This window comes from Harpia harpyja, chromosome 9 (assembly GCF_026419915.1).
Source record: "Harpia harpyja isolate bHarHar1 chromosome 9, bHarHar1 primary haplotype, whole genome shotgun sequence".
NCBI classification, from domain to species: domain Eukaryota; kingdom Metazoa; phylum Chordata; class Aves; order Accipitriformes; family Accipitridae; genus Harpia; species Harpia harpyja.
Window position 1 is genome coordinate 12546201 of NC_068948.1, and position 27607 is coordinate 12573807.

The 27607-nt window shown below is 37.2% G+C and overlaps 1 protein-coding gene across 1 annotated transcript in view; it reads left to right on the forward strand.

Annotated features, from left to right (window-relative positions):
* LOC128145961 (neural-cadherin-like) overlaps positions 1–27607 on the forward strand; it is a 66951-nt gene that overhangs the window by 10582 nt on the left and 28762 nt on the right. Inside the window, exons 2-16 of the mRNA XM_052796836.1 lie at positions 5998–6195; positions 7083–7308; positions 10357–10561; positions 12137–12248; positions 13526–13775; positions 16683–16825; positions 19982–20154; positions 21151–21319; positions 22086–22256; positions 23204–23376; positions 24239–24406; positions 24994–25243; positions 25348–25475; positions 26350–26536; positions 27296–27439. Coding sequence (XP_052652796.1) covers positions 5998–6195; positions 7083–7308; positions 10357–10561; positions 12137–12248; positions 13526–13775; positions 16683–16825; positions 19982–20154; positions 21151–21319; positions 22086–22256; positions 23204–23376; positions 24239–24406; positions 24994–25243; positions 25348–25475; positions 26350–26536; positions 27296–27439 — 2697 coding nt within the window. The remainder of the gene's footprint in view (positions 1–5997; positions 6196–7082; positions 7309–10356; positions 10562–12136; positions 12249–13525; positions 13776–16682; positions 16826–19981; positions 20155–21150; positions 21320–22085; positions 22257–23203; positions 23377–24238; positions 24407–24993; positions 25244–25347; positions 25476–26349; positions 26537–27295; positions 27440–27607) is intronic.

A 27607-nucleotide genomic window follows, 5' to 3' on the forward strand; every position in this document is an offset into this window, starting at 1 on the left:
ATATATTTAACTCTGCCTTTATTAAAGCTTCTCAATCTTAACAACTGTGCTTAATGAGACACTGTCTGCCTTTTGATCGTGGAGATTTGGAAAAAGGATTCTAGTGAGGAAGCTGACAGCAGACACTGTCCTTGATCTGCACTGTTGTTTTTTGAAAGGCAGTTGAATAACACATTTTCATGCTTTTTCTTGGAGAAGTGACTTCCTTTCAAAAAAGTGAATTTTGTCTTAAACTAGGAAGATTTTAGGTATTGCGCAAATCCTATCTATATTATGGCTTGGACCTTGTGGACTTGAAGGAATGTTATTGGATGTACAGTAATTCTGATTTTACTAAATCAGTTTCCTCAGATAGCTGAGGTGGCCTATGTGTTTTACATCTATTGAAAGGTTAAACAGGTGTAGTGCTAAAATTAGTCTGACAAATGATGAAAGTCTGACACCTAGAGACATTATGTAGGTTAACTGTGACATTCTTTGAAAGGCTTCTGCTGTAGAAACCAACAGTTGGATTATGTTGATGTGTAATTCTTATGCAGAGTATGTTGGTAGAGAACTGATTCCATTAGCTGTATGAATCTAGAAGATTGCCTACAGGCAGACCTAAAGAAAGATATTTTAGAGACTCTTTCTCTCTCTTTCTCTCTCTCTCTTTAAAGTTAGTTACTGCTGCTTTTAAAGAGCATTTTTGCTGTGGTTAAACTTCCCAGCAAGTCACTTAAATATTTTGCTTATGTATTTTTTTTTCAAAGGATGAAAGTTGTGAGCCATGGCATATCATATATTTCCTGTGAGCAGAAACTTGGGCCAGGTAGTGTATTACGTTACCTAATGTAGTTGGAATTCAGAGTAAGGCAGTATAATAAATCCTTCTGTCTATCAGTTTTCAGCCACAGATAGGCATGAAAAATAAGCAATTATAGATAGATACCTGTGATGAGGTTTCAACAGTGGATTATGAAGATTGATTTTGGTGATAGGGAATGAATTTCAGTGCTGCAGCTTTTGTCAGTAATACTAAGTTAAAAGGAAGTAATTCGAACTGGAGGGAATATCAGAGAAAAAGCAGACTCCAGGATGAGCTGCCCTAAGAAGGATTTTTGATGATAAACGAATTGACTCTAATAGGGAATTAAGCAGCTAAAGTAGGAAAAACCTCTGGACTAGAGTTTATAATTTTAGTTTTAATTTTTTATATAAATTGAAGAGAGAGCTGTAGAGGGGGCTTAGTTTTGCTATTGCAAAGGGCAAGTAAGTGGTGTTTGCAAATATGTGGGAAAAGCGTTCTGCTCACAGAACCTGTTTTCATTAGTTTTTGTAGTGAAAAATAAGAGAAGAGGAAAAAATACTTTCTGATCAAATAAAAAGATGATTTTACCCTTTTGAATATGAAGTATTATTTTCGATATAACTTTTCAATATACTAATTTTTAATATAAGAAGTTTCAGTGTTATGTTACTGTCATGTTTATGTGCAGCAAGAGCCATTTTGAGTTTTATCTCTTGTTGTTCAATATCTGTGAGAAAGCAATTTAAATTTTTCTGTTGTCTGAAGCTAGGGAAGAAAATCTGTCAAATGCAAAATCTGCACGTGTGCCAACACTGTAATTAGCAGAACTATTCTTTCAGTAGGATTTTTTTGAATGGGTGACATTATGTAAGATATCTGTGGTGTGCCTGGCTTGAAAGTCAAGTAGCTAGTGTTTAATATTAAGGAAATTCTTGTTGGTAGTGTGTTACAAAAGAGTTTGGAAATTCTTTTAGGGATAATTAAGCCTGTGTCAGATTCCTGACTTAGGATCTCAGTAGTGGGTTGACTTGCAATGCTGAATATAGTTGCAGGTATCTCCACTTGTTGTTGTGGCCTGGTATTCAGAACAGATAATTTAAGTAGAACTTGTCTGTGTGTTTGTAGGACTTAACCCAAATCCACAGAGGATTACCAGTTTTAAGCTGTTTCTGCTAAGATTTGAGTGGAATTGTAACATATTATTTCTCCCATAATGTAGCAATATTACTGCACATGTACTACTTATATACTACTAATAAACTACTATTAATCATAATATACAAATGCAGAGACATAATAATGTACTACTACTATTAATATACTGATGTACATGTGTAATTAATATATCTGCAAGATATGTATGGGGAGGGTGTTTTGATGGAAAGAGGCACTGAGACACCAGAACTATTGAGAGATGTATGTTTCTAAAAGTTCCTTCCTTCCACTGTCTTGAAGCACAAATGATTTTCATAAATAGGGGAGAAAATTAATTTTAGATACCTTATTAAAATTTAGTTAAAGTTCTGGTTTAAGCTCCATTCTGAAGGAAAACACAACTATTCTGTAGGCAAGCAGCTATGTCAGTTACAAAATATGAGAGACTGCATTTTGTAATGTATATGTCATGATAATTACAACAAATGAAAAACTTTTAAATATTTGCTGCGCTTGTTAGAATAAGGAGTTATGCTTTAAAAAATCATGTTCACGAACATATACTTTGAAATTCTTAATGTGTTGTCCTGCTAGACATACACATATTACACATTATTGTCCATGTCAGTTTCTTCATCACACACGTTGTCCTCTGGCAAGTCCTTGTCCGATCATGCTTCATTGGACACCCTGATGTTGTTTCTACAAGTTGTCAGCTCACATTTGTAGGTCTCGGTGCAGAGAAGTACAGTCCTGTTCGGTGTTTCTGTTACGGTTTTTGCTTTGATATATGGTATGCAGTCAAGGGAGAACTTACAGTCATTTTCCTCCAGATTGCCTTTATCTGAAAGTGATATCATGGTGATTTATTTAGTATTTCTGCTTATAAATCAGATTGTCTATGGTTGATGGAAGAAGATAACATACCAATAAGATCTGTAAGGTCATATGCAGTGGAAATGTATACTGGTCAAGAGAGGCACTTATGCCTGTCCCTTCAATTATGTGCATTGCAGTTCCTGCTGACTATCCTAACAAAATTCTTAAGAGTATTCAGATGTTTCAGAGGTAACCAATGTATTGCTGAAAGCTTTGATCTTGCCAAGATGTCAAATGACATTAAGGTCTCTTAACTATTAAAACACAAGTACCTGGAGGAGCATGCCCAAGTCCTTTTAGTTTTTGATTAACAAAGTTTGCAAGAGCATGTGAGCATTAATCTCAGTCCTGATGTAGTTTTCCACAGTTTCCTTACAAAAGGTATTTCTCAGTTATAATTATGTGCTAAGTGCCAGCATAATAATGTTCAGTGATCTGACAGTCAGTAACTGACAGGACTGGAATTTGTATCCAGGTTTATTACAACTTGTTCAATAAAAATCAGTTATTCTTTGATTGTGACTCATTTTTTTGTTAGAGGAATACATACATGTTAAGAACTTTAGCAGAATTTGAAACAGAATGAGTTCACGGGTTGATTAGGATATTGATTTCCAGACTCCAGAGAGACAAAGGTCAGTAACCTTTATACTCCTGGCAGGGTTACCAAGGTGGCATTCAAATCCTTAACAGATCTTGCTATTCTAGAGGCAGATTCTCAAAGGTTCTTAACTCAGCTTCTAATTTAGTGCTTGCTATTTTAAGCCTGCAGTATATCCAGGCAAACCCGCTAATAGCGGGTATTGACCAACTTGTGACAGCTTCCACAAGACCTGTTCTTTGGAGAAGAGACAGGCAATTTTGACACTAACTTCTCCCTTTATTCTTTTTGGACAACGTTTTAATTAAAATCTTTGGAGCGTTCAAGCAGACACTGATACTTGGCACTTCTCATTTAGAACTTACCCTGTTGTGTGGTGTATTTCAACCTCAGACTCAGATCAACATCTAACAAGTTCCCTCCTCTCCAGTTTCTTCAGGTGTTTAGACTGGCTGCCCTGGGACTTTTGGAACACACATTCTGACATGAAACATTTCTGACTTTGAAACACATCTTGTTCTATTTCGTATGGTAGTGGGAAATAATATCCATGCTGCTGCTTTTTACATCATGATTTTGGGATTTTTTTTTTTTTTTTTTTTTGATGCTCCTTCTGGCTGCTTTTGTGCTGTACAGAGAAGAAAGCATGCAGCTGCTTTCACAGAGCCTGTCTAAATGTTGAAGGGAATTATACCTGGCTTGAATATGAGGACAGTGCAATAGCAGTGTGGGCTACAGTACTCTCACCTCAGTGTCAGTCTCTTTTTCGTAATGGGCAATTTGAGTTTATCTTTGCAAACTTTGGCTTCACATGCAATGTTATAATGAACATTGGGCTAGAGAAGCCGAGTTGAGCATCCTTACGCCAGGCCTCCTAACGCTTTCTGACTGCAGAAGTGCAACACATAACACACACAGGTCATCTCAGTTGGAGTCGAGAAGACTTTGATATGCTTGGTAACTGAGAATTTTTCCATGAAAATGTAAAAATGCGTGTTGCATGTATCCATGTTCTACGGTGGTGCAAGGCATATTTAAGGTTCTTTTTCAGGAAACTGGTCACTTCTGTGATTTACTGTTTGATAAATTAGAAGTTTGGTTTTGTTGTAGCCACCATTTTTTCATATGTGCTATCTTAAGCTAATATTACATTCCCTGGAACATTAGATTCTGAGTACAGAACAATTACAAAGAAATTGATTTGGATTTAACAAGTTACTGTCAATACACTTTCTGTTGGTCTTAGAGAGAGAAAAAACAGTGATATACTCGCAGTTACAGTTCTAAAATTCAAATTCATTAATAGAGTTTCACAAGTTTAGCTAAGAAGAACTTCTGCGATTATCTTGGGTGAATGCTGATTTTTCTATTAAGAGAATTTTCTGGATAAGAACAGAAAGTACATAAAGGTCGTGATGGATTAAGTCTCAGGAGTCTAAACTAAGAAATTTATATTTGACTTCGTTAGTCACAGCACCAAGGAGTTTTCTTCACTACAGTCCACTTACTGGTTGTTTATAGATTGCAGATTATGATACGGTATACTAAATTTGCCACTTGCCATCAGACAGAGGTTCCTAAATATGAAAAGCTGAAGCTTGCAAGAGGCTGATGTGAAAGATATATTAGTACTTCTGTGGGAGTGAAGAGCTAACATCAGTAAATGCATACATCAGACAAAAGTAATGTATTTTAGTTGGAACATGGATGTTTTTTGGAGAGGGATGTAATGCTGCAATTAAGGAAGTGGAGAGGGAGAGAGAGTACAGCTGTTCAGTTTGTGGCACACCTTCCTGGGAGAATATTCCTCCTTAGCAAGATAACACTGTTCATGAGATTAGACATTTTGGCGACACTTTATTTAGAGTCTTTAAATACTAAGTTCTTTGTATTTTTAATTAGATTTAAATTAAAACTGATAATTTTAGATGGTCCCTTTTGTATGTTGTTTCAGTTCCTGTAAAGCTATTTTGAAAATAAATGCGTGTGTGTAGATATTTCATGTATGTATAAATAATAAATACACACTGAAATCAAGTATTAACACCATCAACTTTAAAAATTCTGACTTTGCATCCATTATTAAACTTGTGGATAAATTGTGTTGTACATGTAGACAGCTGTTTCTGCCTGGACCACATTCCCTTTCACTTCCCCAGGCTTGTTAGATGGGGCATAAGGCCATGTCAATGCTGTTGTACTGCTTTCAGAGTCAAACGGGCTGTGCATACACCACTTTTTTGGAGCCAGAGGCGTTAAATAGGGACTGCAGGAACACTCAAGTTGGCTTCTGTAGCAAAACATTTTACAAGTTCAGTGCCAGTCCACTTGGAGCCAAGGTGGCCAAAAGGGCTAAGTTATAATTATACTGTGCTCCCTGATGTTACTGATAAATATTACCAGTTACAAAAACAATACCTTTTCACAGTCTTGTGTTACCCAAGCTAAGTTGCTTCAAAATCTGAGGTAGCTGTGTGTGATTGAAGGAAGAATTTTTTTTCAGTTGGAAGTATATATAAATTTATTAAGGAGAAAATGTCTAAGTATTTCTTCATTTTTCTGTGGCCATTAGGAAAGGATTGGTACTTGGTGCGCTTGTCACTTACTGTGACAGACGTGAATGACAACGTACCTGAATGGGCCATGGAGCCCTTCCCGTTCTTGGCTGTGGTTTCCCCTGAAGCTGCAGGAGGTACTGAAGTATACAAGCTGCGTGCTGTGGATGCAGATGAAGGGATCCATGGAGCTGTAGAATATTTTCTCTTGGAAGGTAAATTTTAACTCTGTCATTCCCTGTGTATTAGGCTTCACTGTTGTGACTTTTTGGTCTTTTATCCTGTTTCATTAGTGAAAGATCTTCCCTTCCTCCTGCAAAAGGTTCATAAGCCTTCAGCTCTGTGTGTGAGAAAAATCAACTTTTATTGAGGGTACGGACAGATTTGCCAGATTTGAAGGGTGTTCTCCCTGCAAAATTGGGTTCCTGCCCAGATTGTCCCCCAGGGGATGATGGGGACTGGCGCAATCAGTACTCCTCAGGGCTTTGGCAAGGCGGTGGCAATGGCAGCAGTAGTCAGCACCTCTCTGCTGGACTGCCTGTTTATGAGATGGGGCAGTATGTGGAGCACAGCTGGTTGCACGGAGAGGGTTAATGTTCCTTCTTCCTTGTGGGAGTCGTGCTTCTGGTTCATTTCTAACAAATTTTTAAGGCTCTGGGTTGTGCCTTAGCTTTGCAAAGCTAGTACAGACTCATTAATAATTTTCTTTGTGGGGCTCTTAAAAGAAACTTCACTAATAGTTCAATACTCTTTAAGCAGGAGGGGAGTAGCAATACTGCTTCAAAGGTGAATTCGTTCCTCTTGGCCAGGACTCTAGCAGGGTATTTTCTGGTAAGGAGTATTTAGGGTCAAACAACAGCAAAGTATTGGAGGATAAAGAAGAGTGATAATTGTCCAGAGAAGTAAAATGCAACTTAGAAACGTAATCATGAATGTAATTACTGATTTCTGGTTTCTATGTTCTAAACAGACTTTTGGATTTTTGTGTGCATGCTGATTCTAAGCCAAAAGCAACTTGGGAATTGATACTGTATTCTCCTCTTAATTTTAATCCAATAAAAATGTTCTTGCTGACAACAGTTTGTGGATCTGTTCTTTTTAGGTGGTGAAGACAGATTCGAAGTTGAGAAGGACACTGGCTGGATTAAAACGACAGGTTTGCCATTGGTGAGGGACAAGGAGTATTTACTGACTGTACTAGCAGCAGATAAACTTGGAAGCAGAGGGTCTCCAGCCTCCGTTTCTGTAATTGCTGGATTTCGACCACCACAGTTCACCAACATGTCATACTTTGTTTATGTTCCTGAAAGTATGCCACAAGGAAAATCGTAAGTAACAGTTAAAAACAATTCAGTGAGATTGTGTTCCTAGTTTAACTTCCGTTTGATCTCCCCAAAGCCTCAGTATTGTTTGTGAATCATAAATAGATACTGTGAGCAGCAATTTAGATATCTTAATAGAAGTGATGAAGATACAGTTTGATTGATGTATTTTTAAGTCACCCTTTTATACAGAAAAGCATCATTGAATCATTACAGTTTCTTGCTTTTTTAAATGATACGGAAAGTATTAGTAGATGTTGATTGTGTCTTAATTTTCAAACAAAATGCAGAATACAAACTAGAGCTGTTACATCATGAAGAAAGATATCCTGGTGTGAAAGAATATATTAATTTTATTTGTCAAATTTGGAGAATTGCCTTCTCCATCAAGTGAAAATCAGAAAAAACAAAAGACTGTCTTTGCTCTCTTCATCACGGTGGCAAACTGAGCAAAAATGAAGATGCTGTGAAACTTGCCATTTTATTTTTCCATCCTTTGTCTAACAATGTGGAACTAAATATCTCAGAAAGTGTTAGTGTCCTGGTTTCAGCTGGGATAGAGTTAACTGTCTTCCTAGTAGCTGGTAAGGTGCTATGTTTTGAGTTCAGTATGCGAAGAATGTTGGTAACACTGATGTTTTCAGTTGTTGCTCAGTAGTGTTTAGACTAAAGTCAAGGATTTTTCAGCTTCTCATGCCCAGCCAGCGAGAAAGCTGGAGGGGCACAAGAAGTTGGCACAGGACACAGCCAGGGCACCTGACCCAAACTGGCCAACGGTGTATTCCATACCATGGGACGTCCCATCCAGTATAGGAACGGGGAAGGGGGGGTGGGGAATCGCCACTCGGGGACTGGCTGGGTGTTGGTCGGCGGGTGGTGAGCAATTGCACTGCGCATCATTTGTACATTCCAATCCTTTCATTATTGCTGTTGTCATTTTATTAGTGTTGTCATTATCATTATTAGTTTCTTCTTTTCTGTTCTATTAAACCGTTCTTATCTCAACCCACGGGTTTTGCTTCTTTTCCTGATTTTCTCCCCCATCCCACTGGGTGGGGGGGAGTGAGTGAGCGGCTGCGTGGTGTTTAGTTGCTGGCTGGGGTTAAACCACGACAGTTAGGAACATAGGTCCACCTGAATACTCAGTTCCTTCTTTCCCAAACTGTTTTGTTCTTATGGTAAACACTTCCTCTTCCAGTTAAATCGAGAATACTTTTGTCCAGTAAATGTCTTCCTTGTGTGGCCATTCAACTGTTATTCATATTATGTTATCTGTGGTGTTGTATTTTACTGTTCAAGCTACAACATGCAGTTTTACAGTGCCTAAATAACCAAGGTGTGTTAAGATTAAAAAAATAAGCAACTGTTAATAGTAGATAACAAGGTTTTTCTTTAAAACTGCAATAAACTTAAATAGCACAGGCATAAAAGAAATGCAAGAACTGCGAAATGCTACAATACCTAACAGGTACCTGCCATCTTGGGTTCAATAATGTTTAGGATTAAAAATAATGAAATTCTTTATAACTTTTTTGTCATTATTTAAAAATAGGTTTGCACACCTAAGATGGTAGTATATTAGTCAGTTTGTCAAATTACTTGGCATTATCCAAAAGGAATGAAGTATTTAATGCAGTTATTATTATGACAGAAGGGGTTTGAATATACACAATGCACCCAGTGAAAGTGGTTTCCTGTTTTGTGTTGAGCAGAAATAGTAATGAAAAGCCGTGTAGAATCCTAAAGTTATAATATTTAAATTGGACCAATTACACAAGTACTCAGGAAAACAGAGTTGCTGTCTTGCACTGGATTTTTGGGTTTAGGATTTCACAACTGTAGGCTGATTTAAGACTGCTGCTGAGCGGAGGAGCATTGCCAAATCTTTCTCTTCCTTTGGTCTGCCACTAATGCTAATATGGTAGCTGCATGGGCAAGCTGATCCGATGAAAGGCAAAGCCAAAAAAAGAAAAAAAAGTTTTCAGTTGGGTTGTTAAACGTGCTCACAGTATGGCCTTGTGATTTTTAGTGCTGACAGGAGAGGAGAAGTGGCATGAACATGCAGCCAGGGTAGGGAGTTAGAAGGAGGGCAAAATAATTCCTGTTGGCAGCAACACGGTCCTGTGCTGGCTGAAACTGACTGTGAGACCATATGATAGGAAAATACAGAAAAAGACTAAGCGAGATAATGACCTACAGTAACCTTTTCCATTGTTTCAGTAGTGTGCCTGAGGGAGGTGAGAAGGCAGCAGCATGGAAATACAACAGGGGAAAAAGGTGTTTGGACAAACTGAGTTTTGTCTTTTTGATTGTACTTGTCACTGGATCATACATGTTGGTGGGTTCTCCTGGGAGACAGATTTCTTTTTCCTAAGAAACCTGCATGATAAAGCAACAAACACTTGAGGAATTAGTATTCTGTTTTAAACCCTTTAAAAATATTTATTTTTTAATTTCTTCTTTTACTTCATACTGCAAGCGTTTTTCCTACTTGAGGACTTAAAACACATTGGACTTCAGTGGAAAAAAGATAGTGCCAGACAAGAGCTAAAAACATATGTCCCGTATAACCAGTAACATGCACACTGTTAGTGACTGGCTTTTATCCTTGTGCGGTTATCTGTTGAAACTTTAGGATGTATGACTGCAGCAGCAAACTTACCATGCTGTTATTAAAATGAATCTTTTGCATCTTGCTTTATCTTTTAGTTTCCTGCCTGAAAAATATCAATACCGCAAAAGAAAGTTGGAGTAGGCAAATTCAGTTGCAGCAAAAATGAAATCCTCTGTTCCTGTGTTTTTAATCCTTACGGTGTTCCGCTTCCAAGAATCCTATCTTTATCTGTTTAACCTCAAGATGGTAGAACTACTGTATAACAAAATGTTTGAATTTGGTGGTTAGGTACAGCTATCACTGACTTCACTGAGTGTTGCTCTGATCAGACCTACAGGATTGCACCATCATTTCTGATATGTATCATTTTTGTCATATTCTTCAGTATGTTGTATTATGTGCTTAAAAGTCCTTTTATTTTTTTCTTTTTTTAAATGCAGCTTTCTTACAGTCACTGCTGTATCATATCAAAAGAAATCCCTGAGCTACAGTTTACTAACTAATCCTAGTGGTCTATTCAGTATTGATTGGGCAACAGGAGATATTAGTTTAACTCGGAGTGTGGATTATGAGAGTGACCAACACCAGTATCTTCTTTTGGTCAGAGCAGAGGAAAATGAGGAACACTTCAGTAGTGCAGCTGAGGTAGGTGTTCACTTCTGCAGTCTGTATGTATTTCCATTTTCTTTCAGCCTTTCCAGATTTCTGTACAGATTCACAAGGGGGTCCCATTTTCCCAGCTCATGCTGTCTTTTCTACTGTCCATTTTAAAAGTCTTTCTGTCTATGGGTAGCTGTTGAGGGCTGGTTTAGGTACTCTGAGGGTTCAGTCTTGCAGATGCTGAAAAGGCCATTTCTGAGGGATCAATATGCCATCCCATCATAGGTCCTAGGCCTTGTCTGGGAAGATATGGAAATGGATGTGGCCAAGCCAGACATGAGGTTTTTGTCTTACTCTAAACGTTCATGAACTATGATGTATATTTGAGATTATTCCAATTTAAAACAAAGGCAGAACAGAAAATGATTTGTTTCATATCAAGAACATGAAGTGAAGTTCTGAAGAGAGAAAGTAATAAAAATTCACAGATATTAAAATGTGATGGTTCATGGTGTTTTAGAAATCTGTTCGACAGCAAAAATGTTTCTAAATATAGTTATTACAGTTGTTGGAATTCAAGGATTCACTGAGCTAGGAAATGCATGCAATATAACAGTTTGTTCCTGCTGGAGGAAATAAGATGTACGCTATAGAGGGAACAGGAGGCAGAATTAAGAGGAACAAGTGTGAGGACACAGAGAGACAGCGAAACAGTATGTCAATGTAACAAACAGTGGCTGTAGCACAGCAGAGACTGATAATTTCTATTGACCCTTTTATGTACTACAAGATGAAGAGTGGTAGAATATGACTTGAAAGAGGATTATAAGATGATTTTACAAATACATTTAGCCTAAACATAGTTTAACTTGTACCTGCTTTACACTGATACAACCTCAGTACTCCCAGTTTATATGAACCTATGTAAGGGTAGATGGAGTATGCATCTACCTGTTGCACTGTAATGCAGAATACCTCAACCAACTTCAGACACTCTGAAGTGTAGCAGTATGAACTGCCATAAAGGCTAATTTAACACACTCCTTACTGTTTGGATTATAAACAATGCAACTGTGGGCTCATATTTGACATAAGAATAAGAAAACATTTTTAAAGATGTTAGAAGCAGAATTGTATTTCTTACTTGTTTTACCATAATCAGTTCCATTTACGTCTGATTTACTCTGCTGTAATTGAATTCAGAACTTGGTCTCGGAGATTTATACTGCTAAAATGTATTATACTTGGCAGTAGAATTTTTAGTGTTACAAATTACAGAAGTGTTGGAAGATAAGATAATGGAAAAAGGATGCTTAGAAAGCAGACGGTCCATTTTCCTTTAAATTAGTAATTGGGAATAATCAATGGAAGGGAAGGGTGAGTGGAAAATGGTGCTGCAAGGGACTGGGACTTGGCAATTCCTAGTATTTTGGAATCTAATATTTCAACGGTTCTCAGCAGGAAAAAAGCGATCTAAGAAAAATGGCTTATCCTATGTGCTACAGCTTCTGAAAACCTCAAGGATGTTTTTAGGAAGTTCTTCCATCTGATACTTCTAGAGCAATGAAGTCATTGCCTTGATTCGCTTTGCTGTTTAACATTCCCCTCTTCTCCATTAAGGTTTTGGTTGTAATCACAGATGTGAATGATTGTGCCCCTGAATTTCATCAGTTGATTTACAGCAAAGTTGGTGTTCCTGAAACAGTTACTATGACAACTGCGCTTCTACAAGGTTAGTACTTCTGCAATGATTTGTTACATTCAGTAGGAGTATTTTATTTTCCTTCCACTAATTAGAATTCAGTTCAGAAGGTAAAATTACCTGCCCCAACATATGGGTAGTTGCAACTCTCTGAAGGCAAATGGCACCTTGTAGAATTGGATCATAATTATTTACTACTGCCACAGCCCAAACAATTTTGGGGGACAGGAGACAAAGAAAATATATCTTTGTAGGATTTTGAAGTAACAGCACTTCAGTTGTGGTTGGTATTATAGCAGCAAGCTTATAGTAGCAATCTTGCAACATTTGTTTTTTTGAAGGAAGAAAGTGATCTTGGATCAGAAATTATGGACACATCAGCTCACCATCTCTGCCTCTCTTTGAGTCCTATGTGGGCTTGCTTTAGGGAATACTGCTTTTTTGACTGGTTTCGTTTGGATGCTTGGGAAAAAGATTTTGCTTCTTCCCAATGTAACCAATAACTTAAGCTTTAAATTATGATGCTCTGTAAATGATGTAAATTTTGATTTTGTAAACTGCAAGAACCTTACATTGAAAATGTTTATAGAGAAATGAGCAGGTCCTAGCGATAAAACAAATTTATGTCAACTAAACAGTTGTAGAAGGGCCTTATGTTAGTCTTTAACCCTTACATAAACTTTCTATGAATCTTGAGGGGAAAAAGGAAATCAAACTACAGGAAAATTGCTGTTTCCTAGTAAATAGGATTTTATAACCACCTACTGTTCTACTTAGTGATTTATCCTGTACTAATGGTAGTCTGTCAGTTACTATTCTGGTAACTGCACTCTTAGCATAGGTTTTTGTAGGTTATGGGTAGGATCCGACAAACACCTAACTTGCATCAGTTGAATAATATATGTAAATATTTCATCTTTAATCACACAGGGTGTGATCTGTCTGAGTGATCTTAGATCAGCAGTATAGATCAGGTGGACATGAGAATATATGTCTCTGTGTGGGAATATGTTCTTGGTAGTACAGGGCTCTCTAAACCCAGCAGACAAAGGCAAAATCTAGTGGCTGAATTCAACCAGGGACTTCATTTTTTTTTTTTTTTTTTTTAAACAACTTATTTTCAAGTAAGGGCTAGTTCAATCAAAAGCACAGGGGATAGCAGAGTTTTATAAATTATTTCAAGCACTACATGCCAAGGTAAATGCTATTACAGTTTTATACTACACACTAGTTCTCTTGTTAAAGTACTTAACATTTCAGTTCACAAACTTTGATCTACACAGTGTCTTTCTCTTCTCTTTTAATAGTGACAGCCACTGACTGCGATTCAAAAGAGAATGCTGAATTACTGTATTACACTTTGAGTCAAGACTTCAGTATTACTTCTCATGGTACTATTTTTCCAGCAACACAGTTGGACTATGAGCGACCGAACCATCTTTATGAGTTCATAATTTTGGCTGTAGATAAAGGGGAAGAGCCAAAAACTGGGACAGCAACTGTTAGGATCTATGTTTCAAATGTGAATGATGAAGCACCTGAGTTTTCCCAGACAATGTAAATACATATTCTTAAAACTCTGTTATTTTTGTCTTTTACTGTTGCTTTTTATATTTTGGTCGAAAGGCTGATCGTTACAGGATGGTAACTGGCTTTGGTTCAATCAAATCTGAGAGTTGGACTGACAAATGCGGGATGGTCTTTTGACTTTGAGACTCTCTCACTATCAGTAAAAAAAAAAAACCAGAAACAAATTTAAGTTTGGTTTTAAATTGTAACGTTTAGACATACTTTCAATGTGTAGTAAGACTTGTGTATTTAGCTATATAGAGATAGTATATAGACAGTCTCTTTTGACAGATCTTGCACTTAGTTTTTTTCCAAGATGTACTGAAAGAGGTGTTGCAGTAATTTCAGATTATACATTTCAATAGGACCCCTCCACCACCAAAGGAAATCAAACAGAAAAAGCAGGCAACTCGCTGTTGTCCTCAGCCCCCATCCAGAGTACATGGTGGAATTTTGCCTTTTAGTCAGGCAATTTAAGCTTAGACAGAGTCAACAGTTGGCATCCTTGGTTTACAATTGTTAAAGAAAAATGCTTAGATGATAGAATCCTAAATGACCACTGAATTATAAAAACCACAAGATAAATGTCAGTAAGTGGTATTCACTTAATTTCACTTAGTCCCATGCCCTACAAACTGTACTACTTTTTTTTTTTCTTCTAAAGCATCAGTAAGCATTTTTCTTCCATAGATGGGGCTCAGAAGTGCCTGAAGCAATGTGAAGAGTACTATAAACTTGCATTCATATTAGAGGCTTAGTAATGGAATTCTCAGTCAGCTTCTGCATCAGCCTTCTACTCTTAAAAGTAGAAGTTACTCAGAACAAAACCCAGGCAGAAATTTCAGTGATGCTAAGCTTGTGGTTTAGCTGAACAGAACATCAAAGCTTTCTGACAGTCCTTATTTTATGTAAAGGTAACCTCTGGCTTCAAAATCTTGTGCCTTCCTTTCTTTCCTAAACCTTGCTTAGGAGGTATGGCCTGGAAAAGTTGATCTTTTGGAAATTCTTATTGGACCTCTATGCATTTTCAAATACTAAACCAGATTAAGTTTCTCACTCTTCAGATGATGCCTATTTTTCATTTATTTATTTGTTTTAATATTCAGGGTCATTGAATGTTTATCTGTATCTGTTAGCCTTGTATCTGTTCCTAATTTTTTAATCAGAAAAGAGTGACAGTATTAAAGATGCTGTAAACATCTCTAACGAATTGGAAGCAGAAAACATAGTTTAAAAAAAAAGCCCTGCCAGCTCTTGTATTTAAAGTTTACTTGAACAATATGATTAAAATGAACATTATTTTAAGTTACCAAACACTCACAAGAAGCTTTTCTGTTCGCTGTGCAATAGCAGGGAAACTGCCATTGTGTATACGTGTAGATTGGTATTGGAATTGAATTCAGCTCCTGGAATTCAAATTATCTCAAGTTTTTGTTTAACCAGGTTAACCAGGCTTTGATTTTACGTTACCTCTCCCGTTATGAAAAAATTCTTGAACCCAAAGGTGAATTTCAGACAGAACTTAGTTGAAGTTTTCTGTGAAACAGATTCATCATGAACACCCATAAATCAGGTCCTGTTGAGAGACTAGTTTGCAATTAACGTTATGCTCTGTGGCAGGCTAATACAAATCAAGATGATGATGTTGTCCGTCTAGCCCTTTGTTTAAATAGATTTACAGTCCAGTATAAACTTATGGTTCCTTGCCATGAGCTTTCTTTCATCATGGTTATTCTTTATCTTGGTTACAAAATGCTTAAGGCTACCACTCTGTTTCATTTTGTCAGTTTTTACTTTCTCCTTTTTAAGAGACCTCTTCTGATGACTTGGACTCTTCTGTCCCTATTTCATGTTCAAAATTGTAAGAATTACTGTTCGTTTGCTTTCCAGATGCAGAGTTAAGACAGTGTCCTGAGGGTTGTGACTGAGCAAAACCAGAATAGTTTACTTCTCTTACTTCATTGCATATTGAATTGGGGGAAGAAAAAAAGCTGTTTCTGTGAAGGTTTTGATGAAAACACACATATCTAGACAACAAAAGCTAAGGGAGAGGTTTTCTGTGCATCCATTTTATTTTCCTTTGAATTTTTTCCTATTCTCAGCATATGGAGAGTGGGTCCATAAGCACTCTGAACCCAGTGATACATATGTATTTTATCTATATTGTTGGATACAACCAGCTGTAGTTCATTCTTACAGCTTTGGGATACCTACTAGGGACAGATCTGTAGTATGCTTAGTCTGGGCTATGCTCAATCCAGTCGGATAAAATAATAAATATTTGGGACTTTGCTAAAGCAGGGGGCTTTTCTACTCCAGAGAGCGTTAAGCTTAGGCTGATAATGCCTCTTAAGAGCTTACAATGTCAGTGATGTGTCTGGACTTTAGAAGAGATTTTTGTAAAACTGACATTATGTGCATATCCTCCAGATCTGATTCTCATCTTAGTCATGCTGGTGCAAAGACTGCACTGAAAGCACTTTGAGAGCTTGTGTCAGAAAGTGTGCTATAACAAGCAATGCTTTAACTTAGCGAATATTTGCTTTGATTCTGTGAATCATGCAACTCATTTTTTTAAATTAAAAAAAAAAAGTTAATTCTGCATTTAGCGCAAGTCTTGTTGCAAAGCTAAGCTTCAATACTGCTGAAAGTTTGCAATGGAAATTTATGGGAAGTAACAACAGAAAGACATGGATGGTTGGATAGATCATCAATACTATCATTTCACTGGTTAATGAAGAAGCATCTTATCCGTGTAATTGTATTAATAAATTATAAATCTCTGCAATACCCGTTGTACAGGTAATCAGTAGTTCTGCATATATTCTGCATAGTTCTGTATATATTTTTTCCTGTCTAAATTCATAAATGTGTTGTCATAATTTTTTTTAACAGCTACAGGAGTTTCGTTTCTGAAGATGCAGGCCCAAACACACTGATTGCTACAGTTAATGCTGTTGACCCTGATGGAGATGGTGTGACATATGACATTCTCTCTGGGAATCAGAAAGGAAACTTTGTTATTGACCCCAAGAAAGGTAATAAGGTATTAGCTCTTTGCTGCTGCAGTCATAATGTTGATTCTGACGTGATGCAGCTTGAATTTGGTCTTCATTAGGTAGCAATTATAAAAACTAAATAGGATATGCTATTTTTGAAACTAACACTAAGCTAATTTTAAAAAGTGCAGGAAAAAGGTGCAATTGTTCTAGACTCTCTTATAATGTTAAAAAAAAGTATCGTTTTCCTAAAAGCTTTGTATAATTGACCTATCTTGTTCATTGTTTGCTTTCAGTCAGTAATTTAACAGAGGGCATTATTATAGGTAACAGGTGACTTAATAGACAGTAACTTAATAGAGAATGTATTTACTGATAACAGTGTGACATTGCAAAATGTCAAACAAGGATTTGAATAACAATTAATCTAGGAAACTAGTTTCAAAGTTGCAGCAAGGACAAGCTGCTCTGCAGGGTAAGGTGAAATGGGAGTCAAGGGTGACAGCAAGACAGGCAGGGACCTCACTGTCCCCGAGCAAGAAGAGCAGAGCAGGTCCCGACACAGAAACCTGGTTCACCCAACAGTCCAGCAGCCACCAGACAAATAGGTAGCGACGAGGCAGGTCTCGGGTCCAGCTGGGAAGCCGAGTCAGCAAGGCAGCGTCAGGGTCAGCAATATACCTGGCCAGGTACCGCACACGCCTGGGGGAGCTCAGGAAGGGACCTGAGCTTAATTCAGCGCAGCGCCCGAGACACGGGGCAGAGGCCACAGACGAGGCTGGCGACAGCGACCTGTCTGATGCAAGGTTAGCTGGCTGCGGGGTGTCAGAGCTGGCCTGGAGCGCGGGCAGCCGAACCCGGGGAGCAGGAGGAAGAGTTTGCCTGTTGGTGCATTCAAAGCTTGACATCCACCTGCTGCGATTAGCCAAAGATACTATTAGTAATCACATAGCCATGCGAGGAGGAAAAACAATAGGATGACAGTGCTGACTGGAATAGTTTTCTTTGTGCAACTTTTTCAATAACTCGGTTTTAACTGGTTTAAAGCAGACACTTGGGTTTTTAGATGAGGCTGTTTCCCTCTGTGCTTATGTCTATGTCCTGATTATGCATGTGTGAGCAAACACTTTTTAGCTGAGATTGTTTCTGTTGTACTGCCACAAAATGCTACATTTGTAGGTGGAATGAGGCTAGCACTGTTTTATTTCAATGAAGGTAAAAGTATATAAAATATGAACTAAGTAACTGTATTTTTCATTTAAGGACAGAATCATTCACGTGAGCAGTGTTATTTAGCCAAGAATGCTGCATGCACGAGAAAAAAAAAAAAAGTGTGGAGAATACCAGTTTTTACATCTTTTTAAATTCTTGTCAGCAGTTGCATATTTTTAAAACCCCAAAGGAAAAAGTCCCACAACATTGGTGTCCTCATTTAAAAAAAAAAAAAAAACAAAAAACCACCACACACACATATCATCAGAGTAGGCTGGCATATCCCTTGGCATATCCCTTTAAATTAATAGGATTTATTTGCTGTTGATTGCTTGAAAAGAAAAAAGAGGATGTTTTGAGACAGAAACAGGCAACCAAATTGAAATCTTATTGAAGGATTGAACTAACTTAGTTAACTTCAGTTAAACTACTTTATATTTAACCTGCTTTGAACTGCAATCAAAATCTGAACTTACATTTTTCAAAGCACAAGCCTTGAATATGTAGGAAAGAGTGAGCTGCCCTAAGTTATTCCTTTTCTGTACTTCACAGAGTTCACTTAGCATGAAATTTTAATTTCAATGCAAATCATGTTTTTGCAATATTAATGTTAGATTCTGAAATGTTCCCAAAAATATGGTCTGCAGGTAACTTGCAAGTGTTGAAGCATGATCCTGAATTTATTGAGAGCTGCTTTTATCCTTTCTGACTTAAAAATAGAGTTGTAGGTTCCAAGAGTTAAATTTCTAAAGATACTTTGGCACCTGAAGAGGAACAATGGTTTTCAGTGTCTAATTGCCACAGGGGTAGTATATCTGATGCTTCTGAAAATCTTTATTGTAAGTGCTCCAAGAATCTTAACATTTGATTGATAGCATCTCTTAGGATTAGCTCCGTAGTTTTAATACAGATAATCATGTACATGTAATTTTATCCTTTTTTACCAATAAATTTTTTTAGTCTTTGAAACTTAATTTTAGAAACATTAGCTTTTTTTTTTCAAAACACTTCGGGGCTTTTGTTGCTTAATAAACCTATAAAAGTTTATACAGTGGCTTGCAGCAGTTTCTTTTCAGAAATGATGTCAGTCAGGGGAATAGTCTGTACCCCCTTGTCACAGAAATGTCATGGTAAAGTGGAGATGTGTCAAAAATAAGTGCTGCAGCTAAAACAATACATTTGCAAGCAAATTGAGTGACATGGATGCTGTGACAATACTCTGTTGTAATGACAATTGCTATTATGCCTGATGAATAGCAGAGGTGATTGATGGATGATGGAGCAAAAGAATGACAGCTTCTTACTGCATGGTCTCAGATAGCTGTAGTCTCTTTTGCTTTTGTAGCAAATCTTTCCTACATCTTTCTCTGACAGTGCCTGTATGTTCCATCCAGCAGGGTGTATCATTTGGGTGACTTGGGAGAGTAGTAAAAGACAGGTTTCTGGGGATATGCCTGTCTAGCTAAATGCTGCTATGACTCTGTTGCAGGAAGGTAAACTTGAATTAGTTTCAGCTGAGCTAGCATCGATAGCTACAGCAGTAGACATGGTGACACATGCTTCATTGCAGTAGCGATACAGGAACATAGCCAGGCTCGCTGGTGGGGCAGGTGCAGGTAAAACAGAAATCTGCCACAATGTTTCTCTGGGTTTTTTGTTTCGTTTTGTTTTTTTCTGCAGCAGGTAGACAAAAGCTAATATGTGCACGTCAGCTTTATATAATGAGTTGTAGCTATTGTCTCATTTAGCTCTGTAGACATACCTGCAAACAAACCTGTTGTGCTGTCTTAGTTTTGGTTTAATATCAGACTGCAGTAAAAATACCGTAGTTAAATTAAACTGTAGCAGCCTTGTGGTTTATTGGTGAATAGGGAATAGGTAAACCAGAATGGTTCTTTGTTATGCTTACTAGTGAGAATAATAACAGTAATCGGTTAATATAGTAAAAAAATAAAAACCTGCAACCTATTGTTGTTTTCACAGGGCTAGTTAGACTTCGTTCAAGTCCTTTTCCTAAGCTGCAGGGGACAGAATATGTACTTCATGTCACAGCTACTGATGATAACGCCTCTGGAGGGCCCCATTCTCTTACAAGTACTGCCCAGGTTGTTGTGAAAGTTGATGATGTCAACAATAACAAACCTGTCTTTCAGAAGGTAAATATATGAGGCTTGGTCATTTGTGTTAGACTGTGTGGTAAATGTTTCAGACTGTGTTGTCACTGCAAGCAGAATTGGTCAGAATTTCATCTCTCTTTGAGTCCCAATGCTGCTGTCTTCTGCATCTTTTCCATCCCTCACCAAAGACTTACAGGGTTTGCTTTCCTCTTGTGGCAGAACAGCTCCTATGAGCACTGTCTCTTCCCTGAACCACATCTCATCTCTGGCATTTCAGAAGATGAGGTTGAGTGAATAACTTCTGGAGGTTCAGTGTGACGTATGTGAGGAGGAATTGATAGGTATAGGTAGCTATGCAGTGGACTTGTTCCAAAACATTCCAAAGTACTTCTCTAAATTACATAGGCTTCATTTGATGATTCGATGTCTGGAACTGATGAAAGAGAAAAGAATGAAAGTGTTTTAGCTTAATTTGTAAAGTACTGTAAAAAATAAATGCATGAATATATTTTCAGAATGTTAATTCATATTAAAGATCTGTTGTCTGAAAATCTCAAGTTTGATGCTGATGGCTAAAATGTCGAAGGGCAATGTTGCATATTTTTGAAAATTCAGTGACTATTCATGTCAGTCTTGTCAGTAATGCGTTCTCGACAAAGTTACTTTGTGTAGAATCCCTTTTCGACTAAAGCAATTCTGTGGTTTGGGCAAGTGTATGCCCTCTTTTTTATAAGACTTTTGCTAATATAGAAAAATACTTGCATTTGGACGTATATGCAACTGTAACTTTTTCTCCAAATATTTTCATTAATTGGAGATGCTCAGTGGCCTCATGTTGTGTGTTGTTCGTATAATTGCAAAATAGCAAGTGAAGTCTGTAAATTAATCATGGTACAGATAAAACATTAACATCAGTGCATGTGAATGGAAGTGTAGCTAAATCTTTTTTGTCTTTTTTTTTCCCCTCTAATATATCTTTAAATCAAGTGGCATGGTCAGTCCTTGATTTTTCTTCTTTTTTCTCCCCTCTCTTAGTGTCAGTATTATCAGGAACATGCTTCTGTATTGGAAAACCAGCCTTCAGGGTCAGTTGTACTGCAGGTTGAAGCCACTGATGCTGATGAAGGAGCCAATGGTATAGTGAAATATGGCTTAATGCACAGAGGTGGTGTCCTACCAGCATTTAATATTCATCCTGACACAGGTAAAGCAAATGTCACAACTGATACTGGCATATAGAAACCATTTTGTTACACTGATGGAAAAAAAGCTTAAATAAAATCAGACTTCATGCTTTTTCATTTAGTTTTTTTTGATAGCAGGCAAAATACAAACTGTATTAACTGCATGAGCAAATATTGTCCTTTTAGTTTCATACACATCCAGTACTGAGCTAGAACTGATGCTTTCCCTGAAATGTGGAAGTTCTGCTTTGTGCAATAACTTCTGTGGTTTTGTAACTGGATTTAAAAAAAATCACCATTTTTTTAAGTGCACATTATCTTGCAACATTGTTAATGGCATATAAATGATTTATCCAAATGACAGTAGTCTTACAAACAGCAAAAAGACTAAGTCTTGGAAGGCCAGAACTAAATTCAGGCTGATCTTTTGGAGGATAAAAAACATGAAACATGCCTTTACCCTGTACTTACTGCTCTTCAAAAGAAATATTTTTTTTTATAAACACATTCCCTTAAAGTTAGCTTGGTACTTATCTCCATTTTCTAAATTTAAGTCCAATTGTGCGTAGATGTAAGTGTATATGAAGTTTGTATCTGCCTGAGCAGTACAATTCAAGCTGTTGAAATTGTTAAATCTTGTGATTGGATCCTTGAACCTGAAGTTCACATTATAAGTGTATTTAACCTATTGCACTGTATCTCAACGTATTGACAGACAAACATCTAAATGTAGAGTATTGTCAATTGCGTAGTATTTTAACTCTCTGGTATTTAATTTGTTTTCAGGAGTTCTGACAACTGTTCAGGTATTTGATCGAGAAAAACAGAGGGAATATCCTATCACTGTGACAGCAACGGATCAGGCAGCAGAACCACTCATTGGAATATGTCAGATAAATATTATCATTCTGGACCAAAATGACAATGATCCCAGATTTGAAAACACCCACTATGAATGTAATTGAGAGTCATTGGATAGAGTTTCAGTGCCCTGAGTGTGAGCCTACCTGATGTCTAAGATTTTTGGGTTTTGTCTTTCCTGGCAGTAGATCATGTGACCAACTAGGTGATTGCAGCCAGAGATGCGCTTACCTTAATTAATTGCAGAATTATTATTCTGTGTAATGTGCCATATAACAAGTACAATCTTGACTCGTAGGCTTTCCTGAGTGTCGTTATGGGAAAATTCCTTGAAACAATAGCCATGTCAGTATCTTTCCTTACCTGAGTATACCAAGTGTCTGTGGCACTACACAGAGATGTGAAAGCTGTAATAAGAATGTAAGTGTACAGTGCTGAGCACTAACTATATCCTTTGTTTTCTGATTAACAGATTTTTGTCATAAGTTTTGATTACATACTTTTCCCATTTGAATTTCATAATTCTTCATTGTTTGTTGTTTTACCTTTCCTTCTTGGTTCTTCAAAAAACCTTTCCTGCTTATGGATAAACACCCAGAGGCATGTATAATACTCATACAAAAAAAATGAAGATTGATAATTCTCAGTTAGTTATACTATGCAAATCCTAGAAGGTAGTTTCTGACAATGTGGTCCTTTTCTTCTGGTTTTATGCAGTAAATTAAAATTCCATTTATGTATATTTCATACAGAGCAATTTGTCCCTTAGTAAAAACACAAGACAAAAAAAAAAGTAGTATCTTATGCGAAATACGAATTCCAGGTTATGAATGTGATATGAAGTTCAAATGTGATCCATAGCTCTGGAGTGATAGTAGCTCTTTAAAATATTCAGTTTGATTTTTTTATGGCCTTTGTTCCAAGGAAGATAAAGTTATAGCTTCCATACATTATTACTTTAGTATTTCTTCATTTCTTAGTAAGATGTTCATGGTACTTTAGTGAATTAATGATCAGTTTGAAATATCCCTTCCTTACATTAGATTTTCTAAGAGAGGACACAAGAGTTGGGACCAGCTTTCTTCGTGTTGCAGCCCATGATGATGACTATAGCTCAAATGCTGCCATTACATATTCGATAGCAAATGAAGAACCAGATTATTTACAAATTAATCCTACTACAGGCTGGGTGTTTGTGAACCAACCCATATCCCAGGTATGGCGCTTGCTTTCCTTTTTAAGCTGCCTATCTCAATATATCATAAGAGGGACTGAGGTCACAAGTTTGTGTTACCCCTTCACATTAAAGGATCAATACATCATGTTTAAATTAAACATGAGTCTAAGGCTTTTAGCTCATGAGTTCATTGACTGTCAATTGCATATAAGCAAGCCCTGCTTTCAGCTGGAAAATAGCAGTAGCACTGCCTCCGAGAACTTGTTCTTCCCATGTCATTCATTAGCTTTGGCATACTAATACCAAGGACTGGAGGGCTGAGATGGTAAGCAGGGGAGCAAGAACCCAGGTGTAGGACTTCACTATGTTAACAGGCAATGAGTTAAGACACAAACCTGAATGTGAAAGAGTGTAGAATTTTGCTTCTGATACAGATTCCCAACTTGGTACATGTTAGTCATGGTGGACTAAGCATAGCTGTCCCTCAGGAAGGTGAAGGCATAATGAACAAATGGTTGCATGTAGTTAGCTAAAATTTAGAACCCTACAGACCTAATAAAAAAACTATTGACAGGTAAGCTTAAGAACTTAGGGGCTCCACAAAGTGGGTTTTTTTGGTTCTGTTTTAAACTTTGTGTGAAATTTGCTAAGGTTATTGAGACAAATAACAACATTTTCCAGCAATCTTAAGTAAAGCAAATAGCAGAATTTTCAGCAGCTTTGCACCTACTTCATATTCTGAGCTCAGTATTCAGCAGTTGTGGATGTTTTTCTTCTGTGCAGGTTTTTTTAAGTGTGCTTTTAATTTTATGTATTCATTTATTTTGGAAAGAAACAGAAAAAAAAGCTCATTGGAGCCCTGATCAAAACCCTTTGTAATGAAACTTTTTTTATTCTTCAGAGGTCATCTATAATTCGAGAGATTATTGCTACAGATGGAGGCAGTAGGAGCAGTAAAGTTGAACTTGCAGTAACTATTACTAGTGCAAAAAACCAACCTCCACAGTGGGAAAGAGACAGCTATGAAGTTGTTATTCCAGAGAATACTACACGCGATGCATCAGTTTTGGTAAGGTTGGGACAGACTTGTTTGTCTGTCTATAGCTCTAAGGCTATAGAGTAACTGAATGTTGCTTATTCGCTTAAATATAGTGAGCTTCTATAACAATTTTGTTTATTGTAGGGACCAATGATTTGCTATCAGTTTTCTTTCAGAAATGCTAACAGTAACCAGCATTTTTACTCTAATTTATATGTGTGCAGCCATTATTTAATTTCCTTCCCATTTGGACAACACTATAGGTGTTCCAGTTTTTTGAATGCTTCTCTGTTACTTGAGGTGATTATTGGGCTTAAAGTTCAGTTTGATTGCTTGGAATGGGTAATCAGAACAGCTTTATGATGTAGCTCCAAAACATGTATTTTTAGGATAAAAGCATGAGTAACCGAACATGTAATGACTGGTAACCTTTGGCTGCAGCTGTTTGTGGCCTGGAGATGTATCAGGCAGGGTTAAGATCTGGTATTAGGAAATACTTGTCCTATAGTGGTTTCAGCTGAAAGCTGAAGGTCTGGGAGAGTCGATACACAAAAGCTTGTAGAAATGTTGCTGTACTTACAGAAGTGTTGATTACGCAAACTTTTTGAACTGTGCAGACAATCAAAGCAACTTCTCCCCTTGGTGATCCCCGTGTGACTTACAACCTAGAAGAGGGTCTTGTTCCGGAGACCAACATGCCAGTTCGTTTCTACCTGACTCCAAACAGACATGATGGTTCTGCTTCAATCCTGGTAGCTGAGCCACTAGATTATGAAACAACAAAAAGCTTTCTGCTGAGGGTTCGAGCACAGAATGTTGCTGCAGTTCCTCTGGCAGCATTCGCTACGGTCTATGTTAATGTAACAGGTGTGTAAGCTGTTCAGTGATGTTACAGTATAATCATAGTACTTTTTTTTCCCTTTTCTTTAAAGTTTCATAGTTTTCTTTTTATGCACTCTTTGATGTTTTAGATGTCAATGACAATGTCCCATTCTTCACTTCATCTATTTATGAAGCCTCAGTAACAGAGGGAGGTGGTGTTGGGACATTTGTTGTTCAGGTGTCTGCCACCGACCTTGACCTTGGTCAGAATGGTGAGGTAAGCAAGTGGGGACCTACACCTTCTGTGATGAAAGGTATGGAATAACTTTTGTATGAACAATGGCTAAACAGACTAGAAATCTTCAACCTAGAAAAGGGATGACTAACAGAGAAACATGAGATGAAATAAAGTAGTTCATTACATGTTTCTCTGTCTTGCCATGTGAAAAATGCAACTAAAACTAGTAGGTGTAAGACAGAAAACAAAGAAGAAATATTTATACAACCTGTAGTTCAGGTGAAAAACTTGCTATAGAATGCTCTGGTTTGGAAAGGTCTACATAGACCTAAAATGTGATTCGATAAATTAATGGAAGAAAAAATGTGTTTAAAAGCCTCTGTGAGTTGTAAATCATTGGGGGTACTGAAAACTGAATCCTTACAAAATATGTCAAGTTAACACCAAAAGTGGATATATTCATTACTGATTTAAAAAATTGAAAGTAGGTATATCCTTAGAACAAGAGTGCAAGCTGAAGTCAAGTGCACGAAAACATATATATGAGTCTAGAACATGGTCCATGATACTGAGCAAGTTCAAATTCAGCTCGCCTGTGGCCGTTATATTAGTACTGGGAATCTTTAGCTGAGTTTGACTGCTGTTGCACAAGCGCTGTGCAAATGTGAACTAGTGAACTCAGGAACTGATTAGACAAGACAAATTTATTTCCTTTACAGATCGGCAGTCAACATGCAAGGAAGTTAATAGACTTTGAACTAGATTGCTCAAGCTGTCAGTTGTACCCAGCTTTCTTGGCCCCAATCAAGTTCTCAAACACAAGACTGTTCTTCCTCTCTTTAAGTACTTATTTAGCTGTGAACTATCCAACAAAAGGAAAGGATAGATTAACAACTTCTTTTTAATCCTTTAGATAACTTACTCCCTGTTACATGACAGTGGCAGAGACTACACGTATTTTCACTTGGACTCACAGACAGGCTCAATATATACTGCCTCAGAGTTTGATAGAGAGAAGAAGGGGTCCTATCTTCTAGAAGTCAAGTCAGTAGATGGCTCTGAATCAGCTCGACCTGGAAAACATGGCAAGCCAAACTCTGGTAATGTTGCAAGCATGCAAACATGATTTTACCTGGACTGGTCTCTGAAAACAGAAGCTCTGAAATGCAAGATTAAAAGTTATTTTCCTTTTTTTTCATGTGTACTTGTGAAAGAGTGTCCGTTGTTTTGGTTTGGTTTTTTTGTTTGTTTGTTTTTTTTTTTTTTTTTTTACTGTTTGTGCAACAGTTGTGTCAGAGATACTTTATGTGATTATCAGGCAAGTTTTTTGTTCTGAAATGAAAAGAAAACTAGGGCTTCGTAGTTAGTCTAGAGAGTATTTCCTAGCTAGCAAAGATGCACCCATTATCCGTAGGATGCAGATTTTTGGCTAGTGGAAGTGTTTCTCAAAGCACTGGATATGGTACCATATACAGTCAAAAGTAATTATGAAGTATGAAGCAGGAAAGTTCAAGGTAGAAAATCCCATTCTCAGTTGATGGCTGTGCTTAAATAAAGACTTAAAATTTGGCTTTTACGGCTTCAGGACAAAAAGTTATGACTAAAAACTGTGCAAATGCCATATTAGGCATCAGTTATTCACATATTATCTGTTTAAACAAATTGGATGTGACATTCATTTGATATCCAAGTGCTTTTGAGTAATGTTGGTATATATATTGTCCACAACCCTAAGGGTTTGTTTCTGTATTGTCTGCATATTCGTCTTCATTTAATATGCAGCTAGACAGTTTAAGGAATTGTAGCTGACAGAAGTGGCACAGCTGAGTATTTTAATCTCTTGTTTCTTGTCTCTCTAGACACGGCCTACGTGCGCATTTTTATCAGCGATGTGAATGATAACAAGCCTGTCTTCTCTCAGAGTGTCTATGAAGTAAATGTGGATGAAGACCAAGATGTGGGCTCAACTATCATTACAGTCAGTGCTAATGATGAAGATGAAGGTAAAGTATTGGAATTCCCCATAGCTGTGTCTAAAATATTAATGAGTTAATTTCAGCACACCAAGACATATTTAGTGGTGTTAGAAAGGAAAATGTCTTTTTGTCTCTAGATTTTAAAAATTCTTTAAGTGTGAACCGACTGGCCATGAACATTAGTTCATAATGGAG